The 24,955-nt window shown below is 48.5% G+C and overlaps 2 protein-coding genes across 12 annotated transcripts in view; one reads left to right on the top strand and one right to left on the bottom strand.

The window, feature by feature from the left end:
• The window catches only part of SMIM11 (small integral membrane protein 11), a 70,404-nt gene that overhangs the window by 3,636 nt on the left and 41,813 nt on the right, over positions 1–24,955 (top strand). For 6 of the 11 annotated variants that reach the window (XM_073804475.1, XM_004318081.4, XM_019923086.3 and 3 more), the window contains 4 exons: positions 198–300; positions 4,491–4,668; positions 6,974–7,038; positions 8,023–15,046. In XM_073804475.1, coding sequence (XP_073660576.1) covers positions 289–300; positions 4,491–4,655 — 177 coding nt within the window. In that variant the 5' untranslated portion in view covers positions 198–288 and the 3' untranslated portion in view covers positions 4,656–4,668; positions 6,974–7,038; positions 8,023–15,046. Of the gene's footprint in view, positions 1–197; positions 301–4,490; positions 4,669–6,973; positions 7,039–8,022; positions 15,047–24,955 lie in introns of those variants that run through there. The other 5 variants (XM_073804470.1, XM_073804472.1, XM_073804468.1 and 2 more) reach the window with 4 other exon arrangements.
• On the bottom strand, positions 17,074–17,844 carry C4H21orf140 (chromosome 4 C21orf140 homolog). Its single transcript, XM_004318082.4, has one exon. The coding sequence runs from the start codon at positions 17,842–17,844 to the stop codon at positions 17,074–17,076; it is 771 nt and encodes a 256-aa protein (XP_004318130.1).

Below are 24,955 nucleotides of genomic sequence, written 5' to 3' on the forward strand. Positions count from 1 at the left end.
GCTCAGCAAGAGCTCGACCCTCACCCAGGCCTTCTGCTTCCCAGCAGGCTCTGGTCCCCTTGCTGGGGACGCTTACCCTCCTCTCTGCAGAGCTTGCCGTCTTTGTTCATGGGCCTTCTCTCCATGCAAGGGAAGTCTCCCTAAGGTGGTCTGCTCTAGAAAGCCCACGCTGACCTGCTTCTTCTCTTCCCCACCAGGACAGTGAGACCTGCCGCTCCGGCCCCCTCTCCAACCTGCCTGAGTGGAGTGGCCCGCACTGACCAGGAGGGAGCTCCCAGTTGGCCCAGCATGAACTGGAAGGTAAGAATACCATTAAACATTGATGGCTTGGGGTTTTTCCTTCTCCTGCTCATAAAAATTCAGAATAATAATTCTGTAGGAATGGGTTGATTAGGAAGCAAGAAAAGAAGGAAGAAAAGTAGATTAAAGCAGGAATCATAATAGTACATAATATTTTAAATGAAGACAGATAAATGTGCATTTATATGCCAGGCTTCTGGAGGAAGGCTAGGCCTTTTCTTTGAGAGGACATCACCTGCCCTCAGGTCTGCCTCACTTTTCTTGCAAAAACCATGCCTTTGAAGTCTCACCTATAATTTCACACTTTGGTTTCTTTAAAGTGGATGACTAAGATCTGATGAAGCAATCTGCATACAAGATCTTTCCTGATTTTTATGCTCTGCTTCTCTAATCTTTTACATTTGTGTTGCCAACAGTGGCATTTTTTTCCAGTTCAAATTGAGTCTTTCAAAGCATGCAACTTAGTTTTCATGGAAACAGCCTTTCCTTTACACAGTCATAGTTCATGAGTCTCGTGTTTAAATAAATTATCTATTATCACATCAAGTGCTACTTAAGTAAACTGGCTGCAGAATAAACACAACTGACCCCTGTAAAACCTTAGATGCAGTTGGTGGGAGCAGAAGCTCAAGGGCAACCAGAGAGTTTCCTGTTAGCCGCAAGCATTCAGAGGGCTGTGGGCACAGTCAGCACGTCTTGGAGAGGGAAGGGGAGTGTCACGTTACCTCCCGGAAGGAGATGGAATGGGGTAGGTTGGAGGTTGGCTAAGAGAGCAGTCACGAAAATAGATGCTTCGAAAAGGATCAAATCAAATCAAAATCATGTATCGTCTCACTATCCAGAGATGGCTACTATGAGCAATTTTGGTGTATTTTCTTCCCGTGCTTTTTCCACATATATGTGTAATGTGTGTATTTTCAAACTCATTGTATGTATTTTTTCAATTATCATAAGCATTTCCTTGTTCAGAACAGCCGCTGGCTTTCATCGCAAGAAGTGGAAAGGTCTGGAAGCAGGATCAGGGAGGCGGGAGAGTACAGACCCCCCTCCTTCCCCAGCTCCATGGGGCTTGGGGGGCCCTGCGGGAGGGCTCTGGGGACTGAGCCTGGTTGAGATTCAGCAGTCGGAGTGAGCATTCTGGGCAGGGCTTGGAGATGCGGGAGCGTTTGTTTCGCCTGTGTTGGGGTTCCAGCGCTGCCAGTAGAAAGGCTGGGAAGGAAAGACAAGGCAGTAAGAGGGTGTGGGGTAGGGGAAGCAGAGAGCAGTGTGGGGTGAGATGTAGGGAAGGCTTTTTAGCCTCTGCAGAGCCTGACGACAGGCGGTAGCTGGTACCAGAGGCCACGTCAGCCAGCGAGGGTCAGACCGTGTGCTCGGTGCTGCGAGGCCGCGGCGTGTAGCACGACCACCATGAGGACTGGTTAAAATACGGATGTGGCCCCATGCCCAGAGTTTCTGATTGCGTAGGCCTGGGGTTAGTGAGTTCCCAGGGGATTCTGATGTGTACCGGTGAGGCGCTACGCAGAGAAAGTTTTCTTTTTAATTGTGGCGTGACATCGACCCACTTGACCACCCAGGCCAATCCTGCTTGTCCCAAAAGAAGTCCTTTCCTGTGTCAGGAACAAAATCTGCCCGTACCTTCCCAACTTCGGGCAGACACACAGCTGCAGGCCTACCAGGGAGCAGCTTCATGTTTAAAGGGGGGGCGCCCTTCCTAGTAGTGTCAGAAAGGAATGGCCTCTCCTGCCCTGATTGCGGTGACCCCCCAGGAGGTTGAAGGATTATGGAGGCCCCGGTGAATCCTGTGCTTCCCTTTCTAGCTCGGTCGGCCTGTGGCCATCAGCGACAGTCAGCCCTACTTGTGTATTAGTACCTTAGCAACAGAGTGTGTTTAAAAAGTCAGTCATTCTCATGACACAGGTATTGGGATTTTGTTTAGAAAATTGTTATAGATCTAATCCACCCAGGTATATTTTACTCATTTACTTCCTTGAAGATTTGCAGGTTTGGGGAGTTAACGTGAGGGGTTTGTTAGAAGGAAATCAGAGGAGGAGATTTAACACGACTGAAGATTTAGCAAAACTGTCCAAGAGTGTTGCAGGAACAGGGGCCCTGAAACCCTTCACTTTAGCCCTTGTGGTATCCTTGACCTCCACTGCCACTGCCCTGCCCCTTCTCAGTCCCGAAACTTCTGCCTGTTGTCACCTTCTCTCCACAGCCTTTAAAAAGAAAGTAAATACTGAAACCACTTACCTGGGTCCATTTGTTGTTGTGTTTCCATTTCAGTGGGTTTCTAACTTCTGGTTGCAATGATGTACATTCCTGTAACTGCCACAGCTAAGTTTTGGGTTTAGGTCGCGGGAACCATGGGCTGTGATGGGGGCTTGGTTATAACAGGACTCCAGAGGCTCTCCCATAGAGACTGAGAGAATTGGAAGAGGGTAACTTTTGCCAGGGCAAGCCAGGGTTCGGTTAGCCCGGGAAGTCCTAGTGGACGTAAAAGGAAGTTTATCTCTCCAAACTGGTGGCCTTTGCCTCCAGGGAGGTACAATTTAGCAACCTTTCCTTTCTCAGCTGGCTTATAAACATGGAGCCAATCCTCGTCCCTAAAGTGTGAACCTTCAAGAAAGTAGATGAGTTAGAGGGTTGCTGGGGGAGGTCGGGAGATTAGCCATAGGTCTGAGGCAGGAAGGACCTGGACACCACATCGGTGTTCTAAGCTGCTTCTGCTCGTCAGGATAAGAGCTCTCACTGTTGTAACATTTTTAGTCTTTTACACTGTGGCCAGTGAGCGTTCTGAAGTGCATATGATGTGCGTATTCTTTACCTTAAAATGATTTTGTGGTTGAAAACCATTATCTAGTTACTCAGGGTGTTCTTGGGACATAATTTGTTGATTTCATTAATTCCACTACATTAAAATCAAGAATCAGTGGAAGGACAACTGGCGTAGGGGTTGGAATGTTCCGTTCCAACTCTGGCCTCCTCGTGAATTAGCCGTGTAACGTGGACGGGCCTCTCAACTGCCCTGAGCTTTACTCTCCTCGTGTGTAGTACAAGGTGTAGACCAAGTCGTCTTTAAAATCCTTTCTAGCCCTCCACGTCTGCGAGCATACTGTTCTCAGCTAAAGGTTTCACTAACTAGTTTCAGATGAGCTTCAGTTAAACCATTGGAGGGAGGGACTAATGCACTGTCCGTCGCAGAGTCTCATTATACTGCTGCGGTATATAAGAAGTGATGTTTGGCATTTAACCTAATGGTTTCATTGGACTAAATCCTACCTCGTCCTCTAGAATAATGATCTCTCGACGAAGGCATACCTTTTCACTTTATTTGGGAAGGAATTTTTAATCACACAGAAAGCCCATAGTTATCACTCAGGTCATACTAATCATGTTTACAAAACTAGTGTAGTATTTGCCTTGAGATACTTGTGATATACAGAATTTCATAATAAAGCCTGCTGGTGCAAAAAGTGAGTAATTCCAATCCCTAGTTATTCCCCAGACTTCATTCTAGCCAATGGGTTAAAACTTCCCTCCGACAGGAAATTATAGGAACCATAACCAAGTAGCTAAGTTTTAATGTTTTAAGTTTTATTGTATTTTATTTTTATATTTATTTTATCTTCAAATACCAGTGCTAATGAGTAGCTGGAACCAAGAGGAAATCACAGCATCCTATAAGGTTGGAGAATTCAGAAGGAAGGTTTGGTCCAGCCTCCCTTTGCAGGTGAAGAGGCACAAGCTCAGGAAAGTCGAGTGACGGACCTGGGTCGCACGGTCCGTCAGTGGGTCAGTCAGTGGCAGAGCTGGGCTGGGACCAATCCCCTGGCTCCGGCTTCTCGCACTGGACCGAGCTGCTGCCTCAGACGCAGGGGGCCAGGTGATCGGCAGAGTGCAAGGTCAGGTTGTGAGGGAGCAGAGTTATGACGTCTGCAGGCCACTGGTGGTCCTCTCTGTGAAGCCAGCAACAAGGGAGTGATGAAGGGCACCTAAAACTAGACTGTCGGTGACACGGGGACAGGGACCTCGTCTGTCCTACATCAGTGAAGCTCTAGCATCTAGTGTAGTGCCTGGTGCATAATGGGTGCACAGGAAACGTGTGTTGAATGAAGCATTCAACATGGAGCATGAGAGAAACCTTCCTTATCAATTATAGATCATCTAGGATCATTTCTTTCCTCTTTAAGGTTCTTGAGCACGTGCCCCTGCTGCTGTATATCTTGGCAGCGAAAACATTAATTCTCTGCCTGGCGTTTGCCGGAGCCAAAGTATACCAAAGGAAAAAATTGGAAGCAAAACGGCAAAAACTGGAAGCTGAAAAGAAGAAGCAGTCAGAGAAGAAGGATAACTAAAGGGAAATCAAAGGTACTGGGACTTTGCAAATGCAGACTGCACAGTGGGTTAGGGCGGGCCTGTCCTTGCATGTGATAGTTCAGAGAATTCCGGATCCCTCGGTCTGAAGGCTGTGGGCGAGCGCAGAGCCCCACCTGTCACAGGAGGTAGAACAGCTGTGTATAAGGTGTGGGCTGCAGGTCCTGACCCTCGAGCCCCGTCTGCTGGTGAGCCGCAGGGCACACCTCTGCTCTCAGCCTGCGCAGGTTCCCCCTCATTGGGAGCAATGGTGCTTAACAGGATTTGGGTCACAGGACTCTTGAGAATTTCATGACAGTTGTGGACCTTCTCCCTGCAGAAGCTCACATACTAGAAACACCTAAATTGTACATAAAATTGCAGACAGGGGTGGGGAGGAAGTGGGGTCACAGGTCATTTAAGACCCCTGCATGTACCTAAGATTAAGAAGCCCTGCTAACCTCAGGATAATGACTCCTAGGTATGGCATATAAATCCCTTCCCGGTGTATCCTCACCCTGGTCACATTTGCCCCCTTTGCTGCCCCTCTCTACGCTCCTGCAGGCCATTCCTTGACCACGATAGACGTTCGTGCCCCTTGGCCTTTGCTGGTCGGTCCCCTGGCCAGAGGGCCTTCCCGATGACCGCCTCACTGGGCACAAAGTCTTCCTCATCGTTGTAGCCCAGTGCCTGTCCCAGAGCGCAGGGGGTGCCCAGAATGTGTTTGTTGAGTTAAGGCACCAGGAAGTTATTAAACACCCACTTACAGATCGAACTTAGGACAATTAGCAGTTTCCTAAATTCTGTTGTGCTCACCCAGTTTCATCACTTCTTAGGTTGAGTTCTATGCTTTTCTCTAAAAATTAGAGGATTCAAATATGGTAGCAGGGAGTTCTAGATCAGTGGTTTCCAAACTTGCCTAATGATCAGGATTTGCCTGGGGTGCTTGTTAAAATGCAGATTCCCAGGGTCCAGCCTCAGAGAGATTCCATTCTGCCTGTGGTTGGGTCTGGCATCTGTTCTTTTGCAAACTTTTTAGGTGATTCTTGTGCTGTCTTCTCAGCAACAGGTCACTGTAGGAACCCCTGGGTTGGTGACCTCCAAAACCTCTGTCCACTCTGAGACAGACTTCTGTAGACGTGAATTCCCTTACAATACTCGTAGACTTGTTGAGGCTGAAAAGCATACTTATGAGTAATAATTGTCATAACGTATTGAATGATTGTTCTGGGCTAGCATTTTGCTGAGCATTTCACATACAGCGATGTTACTGACCACTCCTGACGGCCCTGTGTGGTCCATTCAGATTGAAAAGTGGCCCCCACTGTACATGGTGAAGAGCAGAACCAGAACTGAACCCAGGTCGAAAGTTCGACCCCAGTGTGTCCCTCCCGGTGGTCGTACTGTGTCCTGGTCCTGAATGCCGAGTTCAGGGAGGGAGCTGCGGGAAGCGCTCAGCTCCTGTTTCTCACCCCAGGGGAGGAGACCGTCCTCTCACTGGTCCTTAGTGAGCTGGATGCCCTGCCAGGCCAAAGAAGTTATTGTTATGAAATCTTGCCTTTTTTTAAAAAAAAAAAAAGATGTTTTGGGGGCTTCCCTGGTGGTGCAGTGGTTGAGAGTCCGCCTGCCGATGTAGGGGACACGGGTTCGTGCCCCGGTCCGGGAAGATCCCACGTGCCATGGAGCGGCTGGGCCCGTGAGCCATGGCCGCTGAGCCTGCGCGTCCGGAGCCTGTGCTCCGCAACGGGAGAGGCCATGGCAGTGAGAGGCCCGCGTACCGCAAAAAAAAAAAAAAAAAAAGATGTTTTATTGACTGAAATTCATGAGTCGACACTAGAGGGGGAAGAGGGAGCACTTCAGAATCGAAGAAGGTGAGGGAAGGCAGTTTCCCTTGAAACGCTGATTGGATTTCTAATCCACAGAGTCATCATTTTGTGTGTTAACCGCAAAGAGAAAGAAAAGACGAGGTGCGAGGCCCTAAACGCTTCTTCCTTCCCACAGACGTCAGTAGAGGCCCGTCAGTGAAGTAGGGAGGGATGGCTTGTCCAGCTGAGCCTAGAACTGACCGGGGCAGCCCGTTTCCCCGTCCTAGGCTGGCAGCCTATCAAAGCTTGGCCTGGAGCCTTGTTTTAAACAAAAGGGATTTTTTTTTTAGATGAAAGGAAATTGTGATGCTAAAACTTCATTCCTTAATAGATATGCTTCAGTGGTTTCTGTTTAAGTGTAAATGGCTGAACATAAAGGTTGATGCTGAGCGAGTAAAACAATCCTCTTACTCTGTGAGACATTTCATGCTTCTCCCTTTGGTCTTCCTTTCTAGATTTTGTAATTTAAATGTCAGCTTGAGTGGACTCCGGCTGAGATGAAAGATTTAATTATTGAATGGTATGTCAGAAGATAAACTCCCAGCCTATAGTCTAACTTAAAACGATGTGAATTTTTCTGTGCTTTTAAAAGAACCAGTATTTTGTTTACTAAAATAAAATACCTTTGTAAAAAGGGTGTCTCCGGTCTTTGGAATAAGCCAAAGTAGGTGTATGTCTCCCTCTCCCCCTCCCCCTCCCCTTCCCCTCCCCTCCCCTCCCCTCCCCTCCCCTCCCCTCCCCCTCCCCTCCCCTCCCCCTCCCCTCCCCTCCCCTCCCCCTCCCCCTCCCCTCCCCTCCCCCTCCTCCTCCCCTCCCCCTCCCCTCCCCCTCCCCTCCCCCTCCCCTCCCCCTCCCCTCCCCTCCCCTCCCCTCCCCTCCCCTCCCCCTCCCCCTCCCCTCCCCTCCCCCTCCCCTCCCCTCCCCCTCCCCCTCACACACACACACCCCTCTGTGTAGTGAGAGGAGGGACTTTTGCATTTCTAGCATCTCCTAGCCGTGGGTACCAGATCACAGGTGCACCTCCACAGACGACGGGGCCGTAGCTGTCGCATCAGCCTGCTGTCCCTCACCCACCCCTCCAGCCCTCTAACCTGCTGCCCTAGTGCCTACGCTCCTTTCCTCCTCTTTCTCTCCTCCGATCACTTCGGCTCTTTCTTGTGTTTTCATTGTTGGGGGGAGGGGCTGTTCGCTGCTCCAGGAGCATCGTGCCTCTGCTGACCCGTGAGGTCCTTGCAGGGAGGGGTGCGGGATGAGACCCTCCTGCCCCGGTGGGTACCAAGTCTAGGAGGAATTGCCTGTTTGTGAGGAGGAAAGAGGATCCCAGGTGTGCTTTGTCCTCTCCCCACCAGTCTGCTTGTTCCGATTTGCTGATATGAGATGAAGGGCGGGACATGCTCAGCAGACTGTAATATTTGAGAGGAGTGGGGTCCATAAGTCTTTTGACTCAGCCCCTAACCGACTGAGGTCTCTATTAAAAGGTTCCTGTTTTTTCACTTCTCTCCAGATACCACAGAGGATGGGGAATGAGGCAACAGTAACCAAAGCCACAAATATGGTGGAATGTTTGGTCTCGTTGCAGGCAGCCACGTGGAAAATCTGCGCGAGGGTATGTTAGTAGATACTCCCCCTACCTCCCCCCTGCCCCACGCCATCCTGGCCCAGGTTGGCAGAACTTGGAATTTTAAGCATGAGGAATAAAGGGAATTATATTTTTCTTAAGTTTTACTGTGATTGCTGGCTGCTCCTAATCACAATTTAGAAAACAGAATTTACACAGAATCAAAGTTTTAAATACAGGAGACTCTGACTCTACAAGCTACAAATCCCAAAATAGAAGGGGACTTGCCCTCATGCTCGCATCTCAGCCTCCCTGCAGGATGCTGCTCTGGCCTTTGCCTGGGAGCCTCGCGGTGGCCTGGGTCCCGTGCTGCAGGAGCAGATGACCAGAGCAGAGGTGAGATGCAACCTGGCACCCTCGCTTCCCTGACCTGCTCAGGTAGGTCCAGAACTGACCCTGGGCCATGGCCTAGCCTCCTGCCTTTGTCAGGGCGGACTCTGCCGCCTGGCGGGTGACCCCCCCACCCTGCTCTAGGCTCCTGCGCTAGGGCCTCGGCCTCTGCTTCCTCACCTCTCTGCAGGATGAGGGCATCATGGGCTCCCAGCACACCTGGCATCACACCCACTACCTCTGGGCACCCTTTCCTCATATGTACTTACAGCTATATGCCTCGTAAATCCCAGGGCAGGGGATGCAGAGTGGCCTTGGCTTTTCACGGAGACCCTATGCCCATCTAGTAGAGGTTCAGGTTTATTTTAAACACAGGTGTGTTTCTAGGCTTTGGGATTTAGAACTCAGTTTTGGAATTGGTGGAACATCTGGCCGTCTTCTTGGAAAATTCGGTAGCAGATCATCTAAGGATAGGAATAAACCATTGACCACACCCACAGGTTTTCTGTAAACGGTGTTTTGGGGTTTAAGTTAACCTTTCTGATACTCTCTTCTTCCACTAGGGGGAGATAATCACTATAGTAAGTCCCCTACATACGATCGAGTTCTGTTCTGAGAGTGCATTCGGAAGTTCAATTTTGTGTGTACGTCCAACAAAGTTAGCCTAGGTACCCAGCTAACACAATCGGCTCTATAGTACTGTACTGTAATAGGTTTATAATACTTTTCGCGCAAATAATACATAAAAAACAAACACGAAAACATTTTTAATCTTACAGTACAGTACCTTGAAGAGTACAGCAGTACAGTACAACAGCTGGCATATAGGGGCTGGCATCGAGTGAACAGGCAAGAAGAGTTATGACTGGAGGAGGGAGAGGAGGTGGGAGATGGTAGAGCTGAACGGTCGTCAGCAACAGGAGACGGAGGGCAAGCTGCAATTTCACTCACGCCTGACGCTGATGGCTCAGGTTCTGGTTCCTTGCTGGAACCAGATGCACGTTTGCATCTTTGAAAGTTTGAAACTTGAAGGTTTGTATGTAGGGGACTTACTGTAGTTGGAGTTATTGATACTTTTCCAACCCTGTGTACATGAAGTCAGTAGATTTGTAGCTTGACTTTAAATAAGTGGTTGGATGCATGAACACGTGGGTGGATGGAGTGATTGGTAAAGCCCACACCCAGGACCCCATCTGACTGCACCTACCCAGCCTCTCTCTCGGGCCCATAACTGAGAACGATTCCATAAGACCACCGTCCCTGGGCAGCTGAAAGATGTTTCAAAGAACGTAAACTGGAATCTGCGTCCTCCATGCACAAGAGAGCCCGAGGATCCCTCACACAGATCATATTTCATCTTGTTAGATGGGCTCCTAACACGTTTTTGGCTTTTGAGCTTACAACATACTAGAATCAGATATGAAGAAAGGCTGTTGGCGGCAGAAATACCTCAGAGCAAGAGAGACGGTCTTTGAGCAGCAGACCAGGCGGAGAACTCGTCTGTACGATCGCCAAGCCCACACCAGGAACGACACCCATCATGACATTAAGGAAAGGTGAAACTGTCTTTTTATACTTTGCTTAACGAGGCAGAGACGTACATAATATATTTCAGGAACTGAATATTTCAAACAAAAAATCTGGGGCATTTGAAAAAAGGTCATCTCCTGCCCGTCCGTCACCAAATTCTCATCTCAGGGAAGCACACCTGCCTGGATGCGACCTTCCCAGCCTCTGCAGGGGCCGGGCCTGCGCATGCACAGTACTGCCGACTTGAGATCCCCGGCTGTGCTGAGATGCCACAGGTCTCGTCCTTGTTGGAGGGAAGCCAGGGGTGGTGGAGAGTCTGGAGGGAAAAGAGGATTATGGCTGGGTTCTTAAACGTGAGCGCACACGAGAGGCTGTTTAAAGTGCAGATTCCTGGGCTGGACCCCAGACCCACGGCATCAGAAGTCATGCGGGAGAGACCAGGAATCTGTGAACAAATTTGAAAACCCCAAGGGGATGCCGATGAGGTGGTCCTTGAATCTCCTTTGGAGCCTTAAACGATGAGCAGAGGGAGATGAGCCAGAAGCCGGGCTGGGAAGGAACAACTGGAGCCAATAGGCTGGGGAGCAGGGGAGAGAACGTAGCTGCGAATCCTTGTTTAGCCCTTAACTATTCCTCCTGCTTTACATCTGTTACCCCCAACATGTGTCACCGTCCCCGTCTCACAATAAGGAAGCCGAGGCACAGAGAGGTTAACCTCTCTGTCTAAGGTTCCCCAGCTGGCAAGAGGCAGAGACAGGATGTGGACCTCGCAGTTCAGCTCTGGACCTGTACTTTTCACTCCCGTGCAAGGACAGGGCAGGTGGGCAGGCGTTCTTGTTCTTCCAAGTCGTGGGTCATCAAGTCTTCAAGACGACACGATGAGGACAGAGGCCAGGCTGTGGGAAGTGGGGAGGGTATGAGGAAATAGAAACAGTGCTGTTTGCATCCTAATTTCAAGTGTGTGTGTGTGTGTGTGTGTGTGTGTGTGGGGTCTGCAAAGTAAGGAAACAAATTTTTGTCTGAGCAATATGTTAATTACAAATAACTGGTTAGATTTCAAATAATTGGCTCAGTATTTCCCTTGAGTTTCCAGATGTGGACACTCTCTAATGTACTGATTGTACTTTTGAAAGATTCACAATTAGCCCCATTGAATTAAACTTGGAGGGACTTCACGGCGAGCTGATTGTTTAAAAATTGTAAAAGAAGTTCTCCCAACTTTGCCGCCTGCTGTGCACCTCAAAGGTGGGGACAGAGACATTGGTAGCCTTAGGGGAAGGCAGGGTTGAGGGAAAGGTTTTTCCAGAAGGAGTAAGCTTGAGCATGATCACAGGCTGAAGGAGATGCGACAGGAAAAGGGAAGGAAACCTGGCCGGGCTGGAGGTGGATGGCATCTGGGGGCCGGGCACTGAAGGCCCCGGTACATGCAGGGCGAGGGGATACCCAGGGAAGCTGTGCTGGGTAAAGGCCTCGGTTTCCCCTTTAGCTTGAGGCAAGTCCTTCTACTCTGAGCGTGGGAGGGATGCTGGGTGCAGTGGGCAGAGCCCAAGGACCTGGGGCCTGCAGTCCCCTCTCCCCTCTCCTTCCAGGTCAGGGGCCTGAGCCGTGGACTACAGCTCCCTTCAGAGACGGCAGGGCCCTGGCTGTCACCAAGTCTGCTGTGGGGAGGGTGGCTTTTGCCCCCATGAACCCTGCTGGGTGACACCTTTGTAACTGCCTGCGGTCAGGCCTGGAAAACCACACATGGGTTTTGAACCAGGAGCTGGACTCCTTGGTGGGAAAACCTATGCTTCCCCACCCTAACCCATCATCCTGCACCACACCCTTCAGGGTCTTTCCTTTCCTTCTAGAATAGCCCAAACTCCTCATACAACACGTTGTTTTCTTTTTCCATCCTGTCCCTTCCACACTTGCATTCTTCCTTTCATTCCACTCACACTGCTCCCTACCCACCACACGCACACTTGCACGCACACGTGCGCGCGCGCACTCACATACCCCGTGCCCTGGGAAGTGGGTAAGCTGGGCACACTTGACCTCTTCTTCTACCCACTGTGATGAAGTCCCTGCTCTTCCTCTGGCCTTGGCTCCAGTTTCACCTCTTCCTGCCGCTCTGCCCCTGACTCCCCAGCCAGGCCCTGGACTCTGAGCCCTCACTCCCCACACCTCCAAAATCTCACTGACCGAGAGGTACTCCACACCACCAACCTGACTGCCTCCAGGGCCTGAGCTTACTTTCTTTGGGCCCCTGTCCGGGCCACACATTACAGGCACATAGAAGGTGCTCGAATATTTGGTAAGTGGATGAGTGGTAACACCCAAAGGAAGGGGAGCAGGGATTTTCAGCTGGCCACATCACCACCCAGAATAAAGACTACTTTTCCCAGCTTCCCTTGCAACTAAGTCTAGCCAATGAGATTTAAGTGGAAGGTTTAAGTGTGAGACTTCCTGGAAAGCCCCTTAAAAGAAAAGGGATGAGCCCTTCTTCCTCCTTTTCTCCTTCTCTGCTACCTGGAATGCTAATGCAATGGCTTTTTCAGCAGTCATTTTGGACTATGAGGTGACGTTGAGGATGGAACCAAGTCTAGGACAGTAGAGGAAAAAGATAAGACCCTGAGTTCTTTATGATCGTGGATCCATCATATTAGCACTGAACTGCCACCTTAGCATTTTTTGTTTTGGTGGGGGATGGGAGGGTACCTTCTATTTTGTTTAAATCTCTGTGGTTAGGTCTCCACTACTCATAGCCTGACCTAATCCTAACTGACCCATAGAACCAGCTAGAGAGGGCTGTGAGGACTTCCTGATAGGAAGACGTGGATTCTAGTCCTGACCCTCCTGCCACTACAGGTGGGCATCCCTCCAGGTGAGTCAGTTACCACTTTGTCTTCATTTGTAAAATGAGCTTAACGATCACTGCCCTGCCTGTGTACAGGGTGGTTGTCTAAACTGAATGAGGTCAAGTATATAAAAATGTTCTGTACATGGAAAACAATCACAAATGTAAGGAATGTGTACCGCCTGCGGGGATGGGGGGGCAACTCGGTCCCCTGATTGGCCAGGTGCAGCTCGATCAACTCAGTTGAGCCTGGACCTTCCTTGAGTGGTCAAGGCCTGAGCCAGTGGGCATTCAGCTCCATTAACCTATTTCCCTCTGGGCTTTTTCCAGGGCAGCACATTTTCCAACGCGCCACCTCCTCAGGGGGAGCCTGGCCCACAGGAAGGGAGTGGGCATGTGGTTGTTGGTCCTGATGAGGACCAAAGTGCTTGAGATGTGCCCTCAGCCAACCTCTCCGAAGGAGTCAGCGCCACCAACATCACGAAGGGTCTTCCAGAAGATGTGTCCACACCTGCAGGGCTGCTGGGCCTTATCACCCACTGTTTTTTTTTTTTTTTTTTCTTTTTTGCGATACGCGGGCCTCTCACTGTTGTGGCCTCTCCCGCTGCGGAGCACAGGCTCCGGACGCACAGGCTCAGCGGCCATGGCTCACGGGCCCAGCCGCTCCGCAGCACGTGGGATCCTCCCGGACCGGGGCACGAACCCGCGTCCCCTGCATCGGCAGGTGGACTCTCAACCACTGCGCCACGAGGGAAGCCCTCACCTACTGTTTATTTCATACAAGTGCTGCTCCCAAAAGGTTCCAGGCTGTACTCTCCATCCTTGCCGTCCACACCACCAGAAGAGACCTCTTATCCTTAATTCCCTAACCTATCGCAGATGGTCTTAAAAGAAATGCCAGAGAAAAGAATTTCCTTTGATCAAAAGACACATCTTAAGATGTGTCTACTCTGATTACAACCCAGTGATAAAAAGCAAGAATTTGCCACAAAGAGTGAAAAGGAAATGAGAAGCAGCTCTAACTGTGCATGCACTTGCTGGAAGCCCAGCCTGCACTGCAGTAACAGGAGCTCCAGTTTACTGAGCGCTGAGTCGGGGCTGGTCATGATGTAGTGGCTTGGTGTGTGCTAAGTGTTTAAGCCCTCAACTCTAGTTTACGAATGAGTTCGTTGAGCCTCAGGGAGTAACTTGTCCAAAGTCTCATAGTTAACAGGCTGGAAACTTGCGATTCTAACGAGATCCATCCGACTCCCAAAAGCCCGTGTACTTTCCACTATTTTTTTCTGGAAGTTTCCATGCTTGGCATAAAGCAGCATTTCTTAATTATGAGTACAATATTATGTAACTCAATTGCACATTACCCGTGGCCCTTTGATCTCTGGTTATACCGATGTTCTCTTTTTCCCTACTTGCTTTCTAATGATTGAACAAGGCCTCGAAGGAATACAATCCTAAACTCGTTTTATTAGATCGTCTCGGTTTTCCCAGAAAAATAGCTCCTGTCGGTCTATCTTGTTCATCTGATAACCCAAAAACCTCCCATTTTTTTTCTCACTGCAAAATAGTGTGTCTTTGAAAAGTACCTGCCTCTAGCTCAATATTGTGCTGAAGGATGTTTTGTTGTGTCCAGTTGGAGGCAGCCACTTTGCCAGCTGATTGTCTGATGTCAGAGGCAAGCCTTACACCGTGTTTCAATAACCAAGCCAAGCATGGCGGCTGGGCACACGGGCTTAGGCTCTGACTGGCCTGAGTGTCGCAGTCTCCTCATCTGTAAAATGGGAAAGTGATAGGACCTACCTGAGAGGTTGTTTTGAGGGTGAACTGAGCTGCTCGTTAGTAGAGAGGCTGTGTGAATAACAGTTCTACCTGGGAACTCTGGATTTGAACCTCAGCTGTTCCGCACTGGAGCAAGTTACGTATCTCTCTGTGCCTCAGTTTACCCTTCTGAGAAATGGAGACAATGGTAGTTCCTACATCGCAGACTGTTGTGAGGATTAAGTGAGTTAAGCGTGTATAGCTGTTAGTGGTTGCCACTACAGAACTCTGGACAGGTGTGAGATAAATGCGACGTAGGGGCAAAACGCACTCACATCCCAAACGCAGGCCACCGACCCTGAAGTCACCAAGGAGGTCTGAGTCCTGTTACTTACCCTTAAGGAACATAAATTCTGAAACATACATGAAACACGTAGCGAAAAAAACCACACAAAAGTACCATGCAGTGGACTTCCCTGGCGGTCCAGTGGTTAAGACTCCCCGCTTTCATGACAGGGGGTGCAGGTTCGATCCCTGGTTGGGGAACTAAGGTCCCTCATGCAGCGAAGCGTGGCCAAAAAATAAAAAAATTTTTTTTAACAAAATAAATAAAAGGTTTAAAAATAAAAATACCACACAGTGAGAGCCATTTCACCAGGGGGAACTGTGTTACCCCTGGGAAATGTGCTGGGAAGTGAAGTATTTCAGTGGGAAATGCAGTATTTCAGCTGGCAGAAGAAAACCTTCTTTAGAACCTGTGCTCAGCTGAATAATGGTCCCTAAATGTATCCAGGTTTGAATCTCTGGAACCTGAGAATGTTACCCTATATGGAAAAAGAATCTTTGCATGTGTGATTAAATTAAGGATTTTGAGATGGTGAGATGATTCTGGATTATCTGGATGGGACCTAAATGCAGTCACACGTGTCCTTATAAGAGGGAGGCAGAGGGAGATTGGACACAGAAGAGGAGAAAGTAATGTGGCCACAGAAGCAGAAATTGGAGTGATGTGGCCACAAGCCAAGGAAGGCGGGCAGCCACCCAGAAGCCACAAGAGGCCAGGAATGGATTCTCCCTTAGAGCCTGTGGAGGGAGCGTGGCCCTGCTGACACCTTGATTTTGGCTCCACGGAACTGATTTCAGACTTCAGGCCTCCAGGACTGGGAGAGGATACGTTTTTGTTGGTTTAGTGCACCAAGTGTGTGGTAGTTGTCACAGCGGCCACAAGAAACTCATACTGCACGGTCGGCTGTAAAGTGGGAGGTGCAGCTGAGAGTGTCTGGTTCCCAGTGGGTGGAGGTGGTAAGTGTGATTCATCTGCAGATAAAATGCATAAAAACAGGATGCTGCAGAAGTCCACCGCTTAGTTGCTGAAAAGCACTGAACATCTGTTTTCTGACAAAGTGTTTCTAAATAATCCAGGGAGTTTCAGGAAGGAATTAGGGCAGAAGACAAGCAAAGAATCTGATTTTTCTGTGCTTGGCTAGCGGGAACCTGGCCTCACCATCTGATATATAGGCAAGTCTGTTGGGAGTTGGTAGCAATTTTCAGACATTGTTTTTGACATACCCCAGAATAATTACTTCTGCTATAAAATTACTGCCTGAGCATACATAAACAAGAGTGAATTTTGTGATATGTTTAATAGGAGGCAGGGATTTTTTTTTTATAAAAGTGAAAAATACCACCACAAACCCTTACAGCCACCATTAGCAGCAGCCCCAGACTTTAGGGTGCCGTTAGCCACAGGTGGCTCAGCAACCAGGGCCCCGAGGTGCAACTGCATGACAGGCTAGTGACCTCCCGTTGGGATCTTGGAATTGGAATGGGAGACGGATTGGATAAGTGGGTTCTGTAGACCCTCCTGTTTACGTCACCTGTTCACCCACCAAGTCCAACTTGAACCAATCACTGTCATAGCTTTCCAGGTTCCTTATGGGGACCACCAACTTGCCTGGAGGATCTGGTTGGGGTTTAACTTCCTTGGATGTCTCTTGCTCACCCTCTGCCTCCTTGCTTTCAAGCAATGGAAGGGAAAGAGCCTGTTCAGCCACCATCTGGACCACATCTGTTGATGGCAAGCCGGCTCCCTGTGGATTATTTTGGTGGACTGAAACCGGTAGGCACACTAGTTAATTTCAATTTTTTGTGAGCACACTCTTGGTTCTCTTTTTTTCCTCACACAACCTTTAGCTCTGTTCATCTCTCTCACTTCCCAGCTCCTTTGGGCTCGGTTAACTCTCATCCTCTCACTGACATAATAGCCCTCAGAGTGGCCTTAACCAGATGAAAGTCAAGATCACTAATTTACCAACAAGATTTAATGAAACCTTCAGCAAACCATAAGCACTTTGCCAATGCCCTTAGGAAGCAGTCCTCACAGCATCTCTGTGAGGTCATTGTTGGAGTATCTTTGGCTGCAGTGGTCCAGAATCAAACCCAACAGAATTGGTAAAGATCATGCCCACAGCACGGCCCTGCTGTTAGAGGAATCGCACTTCAGAAAATTTACCAAGGTAGTAGTTTTCCCATCTTTGTACTTTGTTAGTTAGTGTTCTCCATTTGCTTGGGTTCATCCTTTCAATCCCTTTGCTAATTAAATCACTGAAGAGTATATACTTGTAAGAATAGACACCATCAGTGGACTGCAAACAAAACTCCTTTCTGTAATTGATGATAAACCATTTCAGAGAAGACCAGGCTGAGTCTAGAGGGTTCAGATAACTGTAAGCGGAAGGCAGAGAGAGTAGTTCATGGCCATAGGACTTGGCCACCTGTGGACAAAATGTGATGTTCGTTAAGTTAAGGACTGATGGGACATGGACCTGGGCCTCGGATTCTATGTCTTCCTTTGGCTTCATCTCATCCTGCTGCCTTCTGTCTTTGACCACAATGGTGCACTTCCCGTAGGTCTTCTTTGCCACATCACAGAACTCAGAGAAGAGGCTGTCTTCTTGTTTGATGCATAACTCATCCCTTAGGAACATCCGATATTTCCAAGGCATCCATCCTTGACTACCACCAGCATGCACAATACACCAAGTTGGAGTTGGCATGGAATAGCCATCACTAAAATCTTCCCCTGTTACAAGACTCTCAGGGATATAAGTTTCCCCCAAATATACAGTTGTAAACCCATCATATTGCAGTGTTCTCAGGGTTTTCAAATACTGGAGACATTGCTTCCTCTTCATGCTGTTGAATAGATTTCTGATAATAATGTTTCTTAAAAGAGGTTTTGCAAAGTGAGGCATGGTAGCTCTTCAAGTGTTTTTCAAAGCTTGAGTGTCTCCATCTGCAGTGATCTGGCAAGAGTGGGATGATGACCTCATAAAGGGCTTTCTTACAGCTGAGCTGGTCCCATAGATACACTTGAGATTTCAAAGCATCATGAAACACACACTCAGAACAATTCCTTTCTGGCTTGTATGACGTGGGAATGGGAATGGCAAGCCATCCAAGATGTTACTTTGACATTGCATCTGTAGTAGGTCTGGAGAGAGATTGGCAATTGTATTAGTTTGCTAAGGCTGCCGTAACAAAAGAGCAGAAATTTATTTTTTCACAGTTCTGGAGGCTAGAAGCCCAAGATCAAGGTGTCAGCAGGTCTGGTTTCACCTGAGACCTTTCTCCTTGGCTTGCAGATGGCCACCTTCCCCCTATGTCCTTATTTGGCCTTTCCTCTGTGTGCCCACGTGTCTCTGTCCTAACCTCTCCTTATAAGGACACCAGTCCTGTGGGATTAAGGCCCACCCATATGACCTCATTTTACCTTAATCACCTCTTTAGAGACCCCATCTCCAAATATAGTCACATTCTGAGGTCCTGGGGGTCAGGGCTTCAACATGAGATTTGGGGGAGACACAATTCAGCCCCTAAAGCAACCTTTTAACAGTGATGAGCCAAGTTCCTCACTCATTTCCATTTAGGTCATGAGGATGAAGTGTAATATATTTGTTCATTCAACCATTCTGAGCACCTACTATACACCAGGCATTGTGCCAGGCCCCAAGGGTACCAGTCATGATGTGTCCGGTGGGGCCTAGACACATATATGGTTTATGTCTGTGTACACATGGACTTTGTGCCTGCTGCCTGTCCACTTTCACAATCAAGAGTGGTTTTTCCAGGTGGCAGAAAAGGTATGGCGAACAGTGAAAGAAAGTCAGCCTGCATACCTGTCTTTCACTGGGGCTGCCAATTCTTGAGCTAATTCAATACCCCGTCTACAAAGGACTTTAGTTTTATATACTCAAGGCAAAATGACAGTTTACTTCAAACTCTAGCAGCCTCTTTAATTTCCTTTGTATTTTCTTGTCTCCTTAAAGATCTTTCATAAATGTGAATAATGGGTTCCCTCAAATGAAGATGTGGACAAACTGATTTATTGGGTCCTTTTCTCTACTGTTGAATGGATGAAGATTTTCTTGCCACAAAGTTTTCTTGGGACTCAAGTTTAGGCAATGCCAGACAGTAAGACTAACCTAGCATAGTAAAGTTAACATGAAGCCTGTGCTCTCCAAGCAACTTTCTCAGAGGCTAGAATCAGTGGGTCTGGGTTGATAACTGTGACCATTTTCTCTTAGAATTTTTCTTCTGGTGGCAGGAACCATTTTCAGACCAAATTTGATATGGATGCTAAATATGTAGAAGTGTGGCTGCTTGGTTGAAGTGGTAATGGTGGTCCTAGAGCCCCCCCCGTTCAGACACCCCTTTCTGCCTCCTCTCCCACAGGCCCCTGTGGCCTGGAGCGATGTGAAAACATTATATAATACAATGAAGTCAATTCCAAGACACAATTCTTTGCTTCTCTCTCATCCAATCTTCAGTTATGTATGGATATGAGAAACATGCTCAGAAGTGTAGAAGAAAATGTATAATGTTACCTTTGTGTAAATATATGTGTGTGTATAAATGATAAAGGATATACATACTTGCTTGCATTTTCAAATATAAACAACAGAAGAATAAACCTAACACTAATTAAAAATGCTTGCCTATAGGGGAAGGGATGGAACAGGAGGGAGGAAAAAAAGTGAGAAATCTTTTCTGAATGTATCTTGTTTTATAGTTTTGACTAGAAAATGTAAACATTTCACATTTTTTAAAAAAAACAAGAGTAAAAAAAGAAAACTAAAACACAATGATCTCTAAAATATGCAAGAAAATGGAAACTAATGAACCTCACTGTTTATCGTGTCAGAAACCAAAACAAACAAACAAACTCAGTAGCAATGTATACTCTACCCTCCAGATTATGGTCTCTCAATATTATTTCCTACAGAAGGAATCAGGGGTCCTTTGCTTGTAGGTCTGGGGAAGGAAATGTGCAAGATGAGCTTGGGACATCTTGTCCAGCCTGACAGAAAGGAAGCCAACAAAGACCACAAGCATCCACCCTCACTGGCCCAGGGAGAGGCCAAGCCTGCATCCGGGCAGGACCAAGAAGTAGCCTGCCAGGCAGTAAAGTGGGTGGGGTCTGGACTCAAGCAAAGCATTGCACCATGGGCGGCCAGAGGAACTCAGAGAACCCTTCCCTTCACTCCTTCCCCTGATGCTATGCCTTGTGGCTTTCCCCTTCTTGACTTCAGGTTCTGTTGGGAGATACTAAGGGCTTGGGAGAAAGAACAAAGCTTCACCTGGGTCACGTCCCACTTTGGAGAATGTGCAGGGTGGCAGAAGGACCACCAGGAGGCAGTAGGTATATGTCTCCTTGATGACTTATAAGGCAACACCTTTTAAGTACCTCCCAGGACTCAAGATAGAACCTTGCTTTCCCAGAAGCCTCACACCCCACACCCCTTCCCAGTCACAACCTTCTCCCTTGGCCCTAAGAGTCACTACTATCTGCTTTTCTAGAAAACACTTCTGTACTTCTTTCTTCTCCACTGCCTGGGTAACGGATATTCTAAGGTAGAATGCTGTCACATGCTTAATTCATTGAAATTAATTTTGTATAATTGGGAGATCAAGGTTGTTCGGTTCAAAGACGGACAGTAACAGAAATCTTAACTCAGTGTGTAAGTATTAGTGTGGTTCTGTTGGCACACCTGCCACAAATTGTGCTTGTCACCAAAAAGGGGGAACGTTTGGAAACTGGTTTCACCAACCGTAACCTCCCCCCACCAAATCCCGTAAACTAAAAGAGTTGCCGCACATATACACAGATGTGTGTTTACATGTGCTACTTCAAGTCTTATTGCACAAATTTGGTTGTGCAGGAAACATTATGCTAATTTTATTTTTGAATTTAATTTTTTTTTATACAGCAGATTCTTATTAGTTATCTATTTTATACATATTAGTGTATATATGTCAATCCCAATCTCCCAATTCATCCCACCACCACCCCCTGCCACTTTCCCCCCTTGGTGTCCGTACGTTTGTGCTCTACAACTGTGTCTCTATTTCTGCCCTGCAAACTGGTTCATCTGCACCATTTTTCTAGGTTCCATAGATATGCGTTAATATACGGTATCTGTTTTTCTTTCTGACTTTCATCACTCTGTAAGACAGTCTCTTATTGATATAAATCCATCACACTGGACTTGGGCATTGTAGAGGCTCCTTACCCCACCCTCAAGGCCAGAGCGTTGGCAGGATGCTGAGGCCACCCCTCCCCGCTGCTCACTGTGGGCACATGCGGATGTGCCTGCGTCCAACCCTGTGGTCCCGGCACCTAGGCACTGCAGTCCTGTTGGGGCTAACAACCTCAAGGCTAGGATCCGGCCCACTGAGGTGTGTGCCCAAGGCCACTGCCCCAGGAGACCCAGCCAACTCCAGGGGGACCAAGAGTGAATAGGCTGAGGACCCCGCAGTTCCCCCAACCCAAGAGGCTCTGTCTGGCCCCAGGTTTGGGTACGGCTCTGCCCCCATTCTCTCCTCTAGGCAGCCCTGTCCTCCTCTACCTTCTGCAGGACAAGTAGCACCATCTCAGCTACAGGGGAAGAGGGCCTGCCCTCAGGCTTTCGCCCTGGCATCCTGAATCTCCTCCAGGGCAACGAGCACAGAGCCCAGCACCCCCTACAAAGGGCAGGGCAGGAAGGAAAAACTGCTGGGAAGAAACCCAAAATCACTGCTCAGCAGACGATCCACCACTGAGTGTGTGTCTGTGTGTGTGTGTGTGTGTGTGTGTGTGTGTGTGTGTGTGTGTGTGTATGTACACGTGGGTATCGGACTTTTCATTGTTCCACAACCCGCTGTTGGAGTGTCACCCCCAATGAGACATGTCTGTCAAGTGAGGTCACAAAGCCCCTGCTCTGTCGGTGAGTGGGGGAGATGATATTGTTCTAGAGCACTTAGTGCCGGAAACAGCCCTGGTCCCTCAACATGAAGCATCTTGGTTAATCCTCGTGGCGACCCATGGAGCTGGAATGATTATCACCCTGCTTGGGAGACAAGTCGCTTGGGAAGAGAGGACAAAAGTGCCCCTTCTCCTCTCTTTGCCAACCAGGAGAAGAACCCCTAGTCACCTTTTTTCCACACACACAAAAAAAAATTCTTTAAAAAAAAATCCTTCTAATATACTTTCTAGAGCTAAGGAGAGTTGACCAGAACTAAGGGGGGACTTCTCACACGCCTTGACCCTCCTCACAGCTGCTTTTCGTCACACGTAGGATGAGAGAATTGGACCAGACAAGGGAGGAGTTTCATTCACCCCAGGATGTGATCTTTCTCTTTCTTGTGAAACAAAAAAGATGCATGTGAGTATGGATGTAAGAGTGTGTGTGTGCAGAGTGTGTATACATGTGTGGAATATGTGTGTGTGTGTGAGGTGTATATATGGGGTAGATTTACACATGTGAGTGTGTATGTGTGTGTGCACATTTGTGAGTGTGTGTATATGTGTGTGGGATGCTGTGCATGTGTGTTGTGTGCAGATGTGTGTGTGAACGTGTGTGTCTGCGTGTGAGTGTGTGTGGACGGTGTCGTGTGTGTGAATTTTGAACCCGTGGGCCACATCATCCCCAGCTCCCTGCCGCTGGGAAGGAGCTGGAACCATCAGGGTAATCACCAAATTCTCTTCAACCTTCCTCAGCTCGCTTCTTGCCTCGTTTAATGGAGGCAATTCTCCCACCCCCAGCTTCTCCTCCCGCCTTCACCTGGAAGACAATAACCAGCCCTCAGGGCTTCAGCTGCTTCCTGACACTGCTTGGAACAGCACTGAGGAACTGTCAGAGGAGCTTTGCTTATACCTGGGCCCCGAGCTCAGGCGTTCTGATGGAATTGGTCTGGGGCGAGGCCCAGGCATCATCAAGTTTTTTACAGACTTCTATGTGATTCTAAGGTGAGGCCAAGTTGAAACCCCCTTTTGAGAGCAAGGCCTGATCAGAGCCTGGTGGGGACCTATGGGTGTAGGGCTGGCAGGGACCCCAGAGTTAGTTTGAAAGGGAGCAGAACAATTTTTTTTCCTCACATAAAATTTATAGACTTCTTTTTAATGTAGAAAAGTTTGAGTTTTATATGAATGAAAAGGATAGAATGTAGGGAATGGGACTGACCTTTCCTCAGTCCTGCGGAGACCTGAGGAACCTCCGTGGAACAAGGAGTCTTAGTCCCTTTGTGCTGCTGTAACAAGTTACCACAGATGGGGCTTAAAAATAACAGACATTTATCTCTCACAGCTCTGGGGGCTGGGAAGTCCAAGATCAAGGTGCCTGTAGACCCAGTAGATACAGTGTCTGGTGAGGGCCCACTCCCTGTGCCCTCAGACAGTCATTTACGCAGGGTTTCCTCACATGAAGAGGGCAGAAATTGGAGGAGGCAAGCCCTCAGGTCACTTCTCCTAAGGGCACTAACCCCATCATGGGGGCCCCACCCTTATGATCTCATTACCTCCCAATACATCACATTGGAGGTTAGGATTTCAACATATGAACTTTGCAGGGGACACAAACATTCAGTCCTTAGCACATGGTTTGAGAACCTGGGATCTGGTTCAATTCTGTAGTAGCCATTGGTACTCTTCCTGGATTGTTTGGCTCTGGCCTTCCAGGCACAGGTTAGGATGGCACTTCCCCACCCCCTTGTAGTTGGGAGGACCATGGGCTACTTTAGCCCGTGAGTGGTAGGCAGGTGTGATGTGCGTCTCTTCCAGGCTGGAGCGTTTAACCATCCAGGTGAGACTCTCTGGATTTCTTCCCTTCAACACCAAGACCAGAGATGTTTCAAACAGTGGCTGCTCCAGAAACCTGAGTCTCAGAGCAAGGACAGTAATGACACAGAGCAGAGCCCCAGCCAACCCACCGTGTGCAGGGGGCATGAGAGAGAAATGAACCTAGCCCAAACCAGTAGCCTTCTCATTCCTCACCTTGGATGAAAATAAAGGTATATTTTGGACAAATAATTCACAGAAATATCACATGGACCTAGCTTTTAACTTCTTGCCCACTGTTTGACAATATACAGGTTTCTTAGCCTCTCTGCCCCTCAATTCCCGGATAGCACACACCTCGTGGTGTTTATAAAGGGATCACCCAGCTAGTGTACATCAAGGCACCCAGCGTTTGGTAGTGTTCATTAAATGTTAGTTTTCTTCTCTTCCTACGGCACCTTTAATGGACACATGTTTGCCTCCCTGCTTCCATTTTCCCGACGACCCCCCCACCCCGCTCCCCAGCAGTGCCCTGAGTTCGGTTCCAGTGTTCACCTGTCTCCCATGAAGCTCAGGTTCTTTTGGAGGAAGCCATGTCAACTCCTGCGCCAAGCTTAAGCCAATCAGCACATCCCACTCCCCCAGCCACTGTGTGGTTCAGGGAGTGCTCGTGACATAAGCAGCCCCCAGTAAGTCTTGGGGCTCTTGCTAGGACTTCTGGGCCCTCAGGACCTGAGAGGGGCCAAACCTTACTTCTCTCATCTCTCTTTCCCCAGGAGGAGATCTGCCCTCTGTCCTTCATGCAAAGAGCCTCGCTGACACTTGTTCAGACACATCTGAACCCAGCAGGGGACCTGATGTCCCCTGGGCACCAGCTGGGACCCCCCCCCCCCACACTTGTTTGTTTTCTGCTAATTAAACTTCCTAATATAACTTGTGCTAAGTGGGTTTACAAGGCAGGGGGTGTGGGGTAAAGGGCCCTGCCAGGCCTAGAGAAAGGGCCCTGCCAGGCCTCCCAGGCCTCTGCACTTCCTGATGATAAAGAGACAAATGCATTAAAGTTCTTGTCTGGGATTGGTGGCAGCTAAGGGCAGAAGGCATGAGGCAATCAGGGTTTCAAACAACCCAGGAGGAATACGACTCGGGGGCAGACAGCTCAGCATCTCCCCAGCAAATAATAATTACAATAACAATACTCTCCAAAGAACTTCAGGACTTGTGCACACATGAGAGCAACACAGAAATCCATGTCATGGAAATGATGTGGCTTA

This window comes from Tursiops truncatus, chromosome 4 (assembly GCF_011762595.2).
Source record: "Tursiops truncatus isolate mTurTru1 chromosome 4, mTurTru1.mat.Y, whole genome shotgun sequence".
Taxonomy (NCBI): Eukaryota; Metazoa; Chordata; class Mammalia; order Artiodactyla; family Delphinidae; genus Tursiops; species Tursiops truncatus.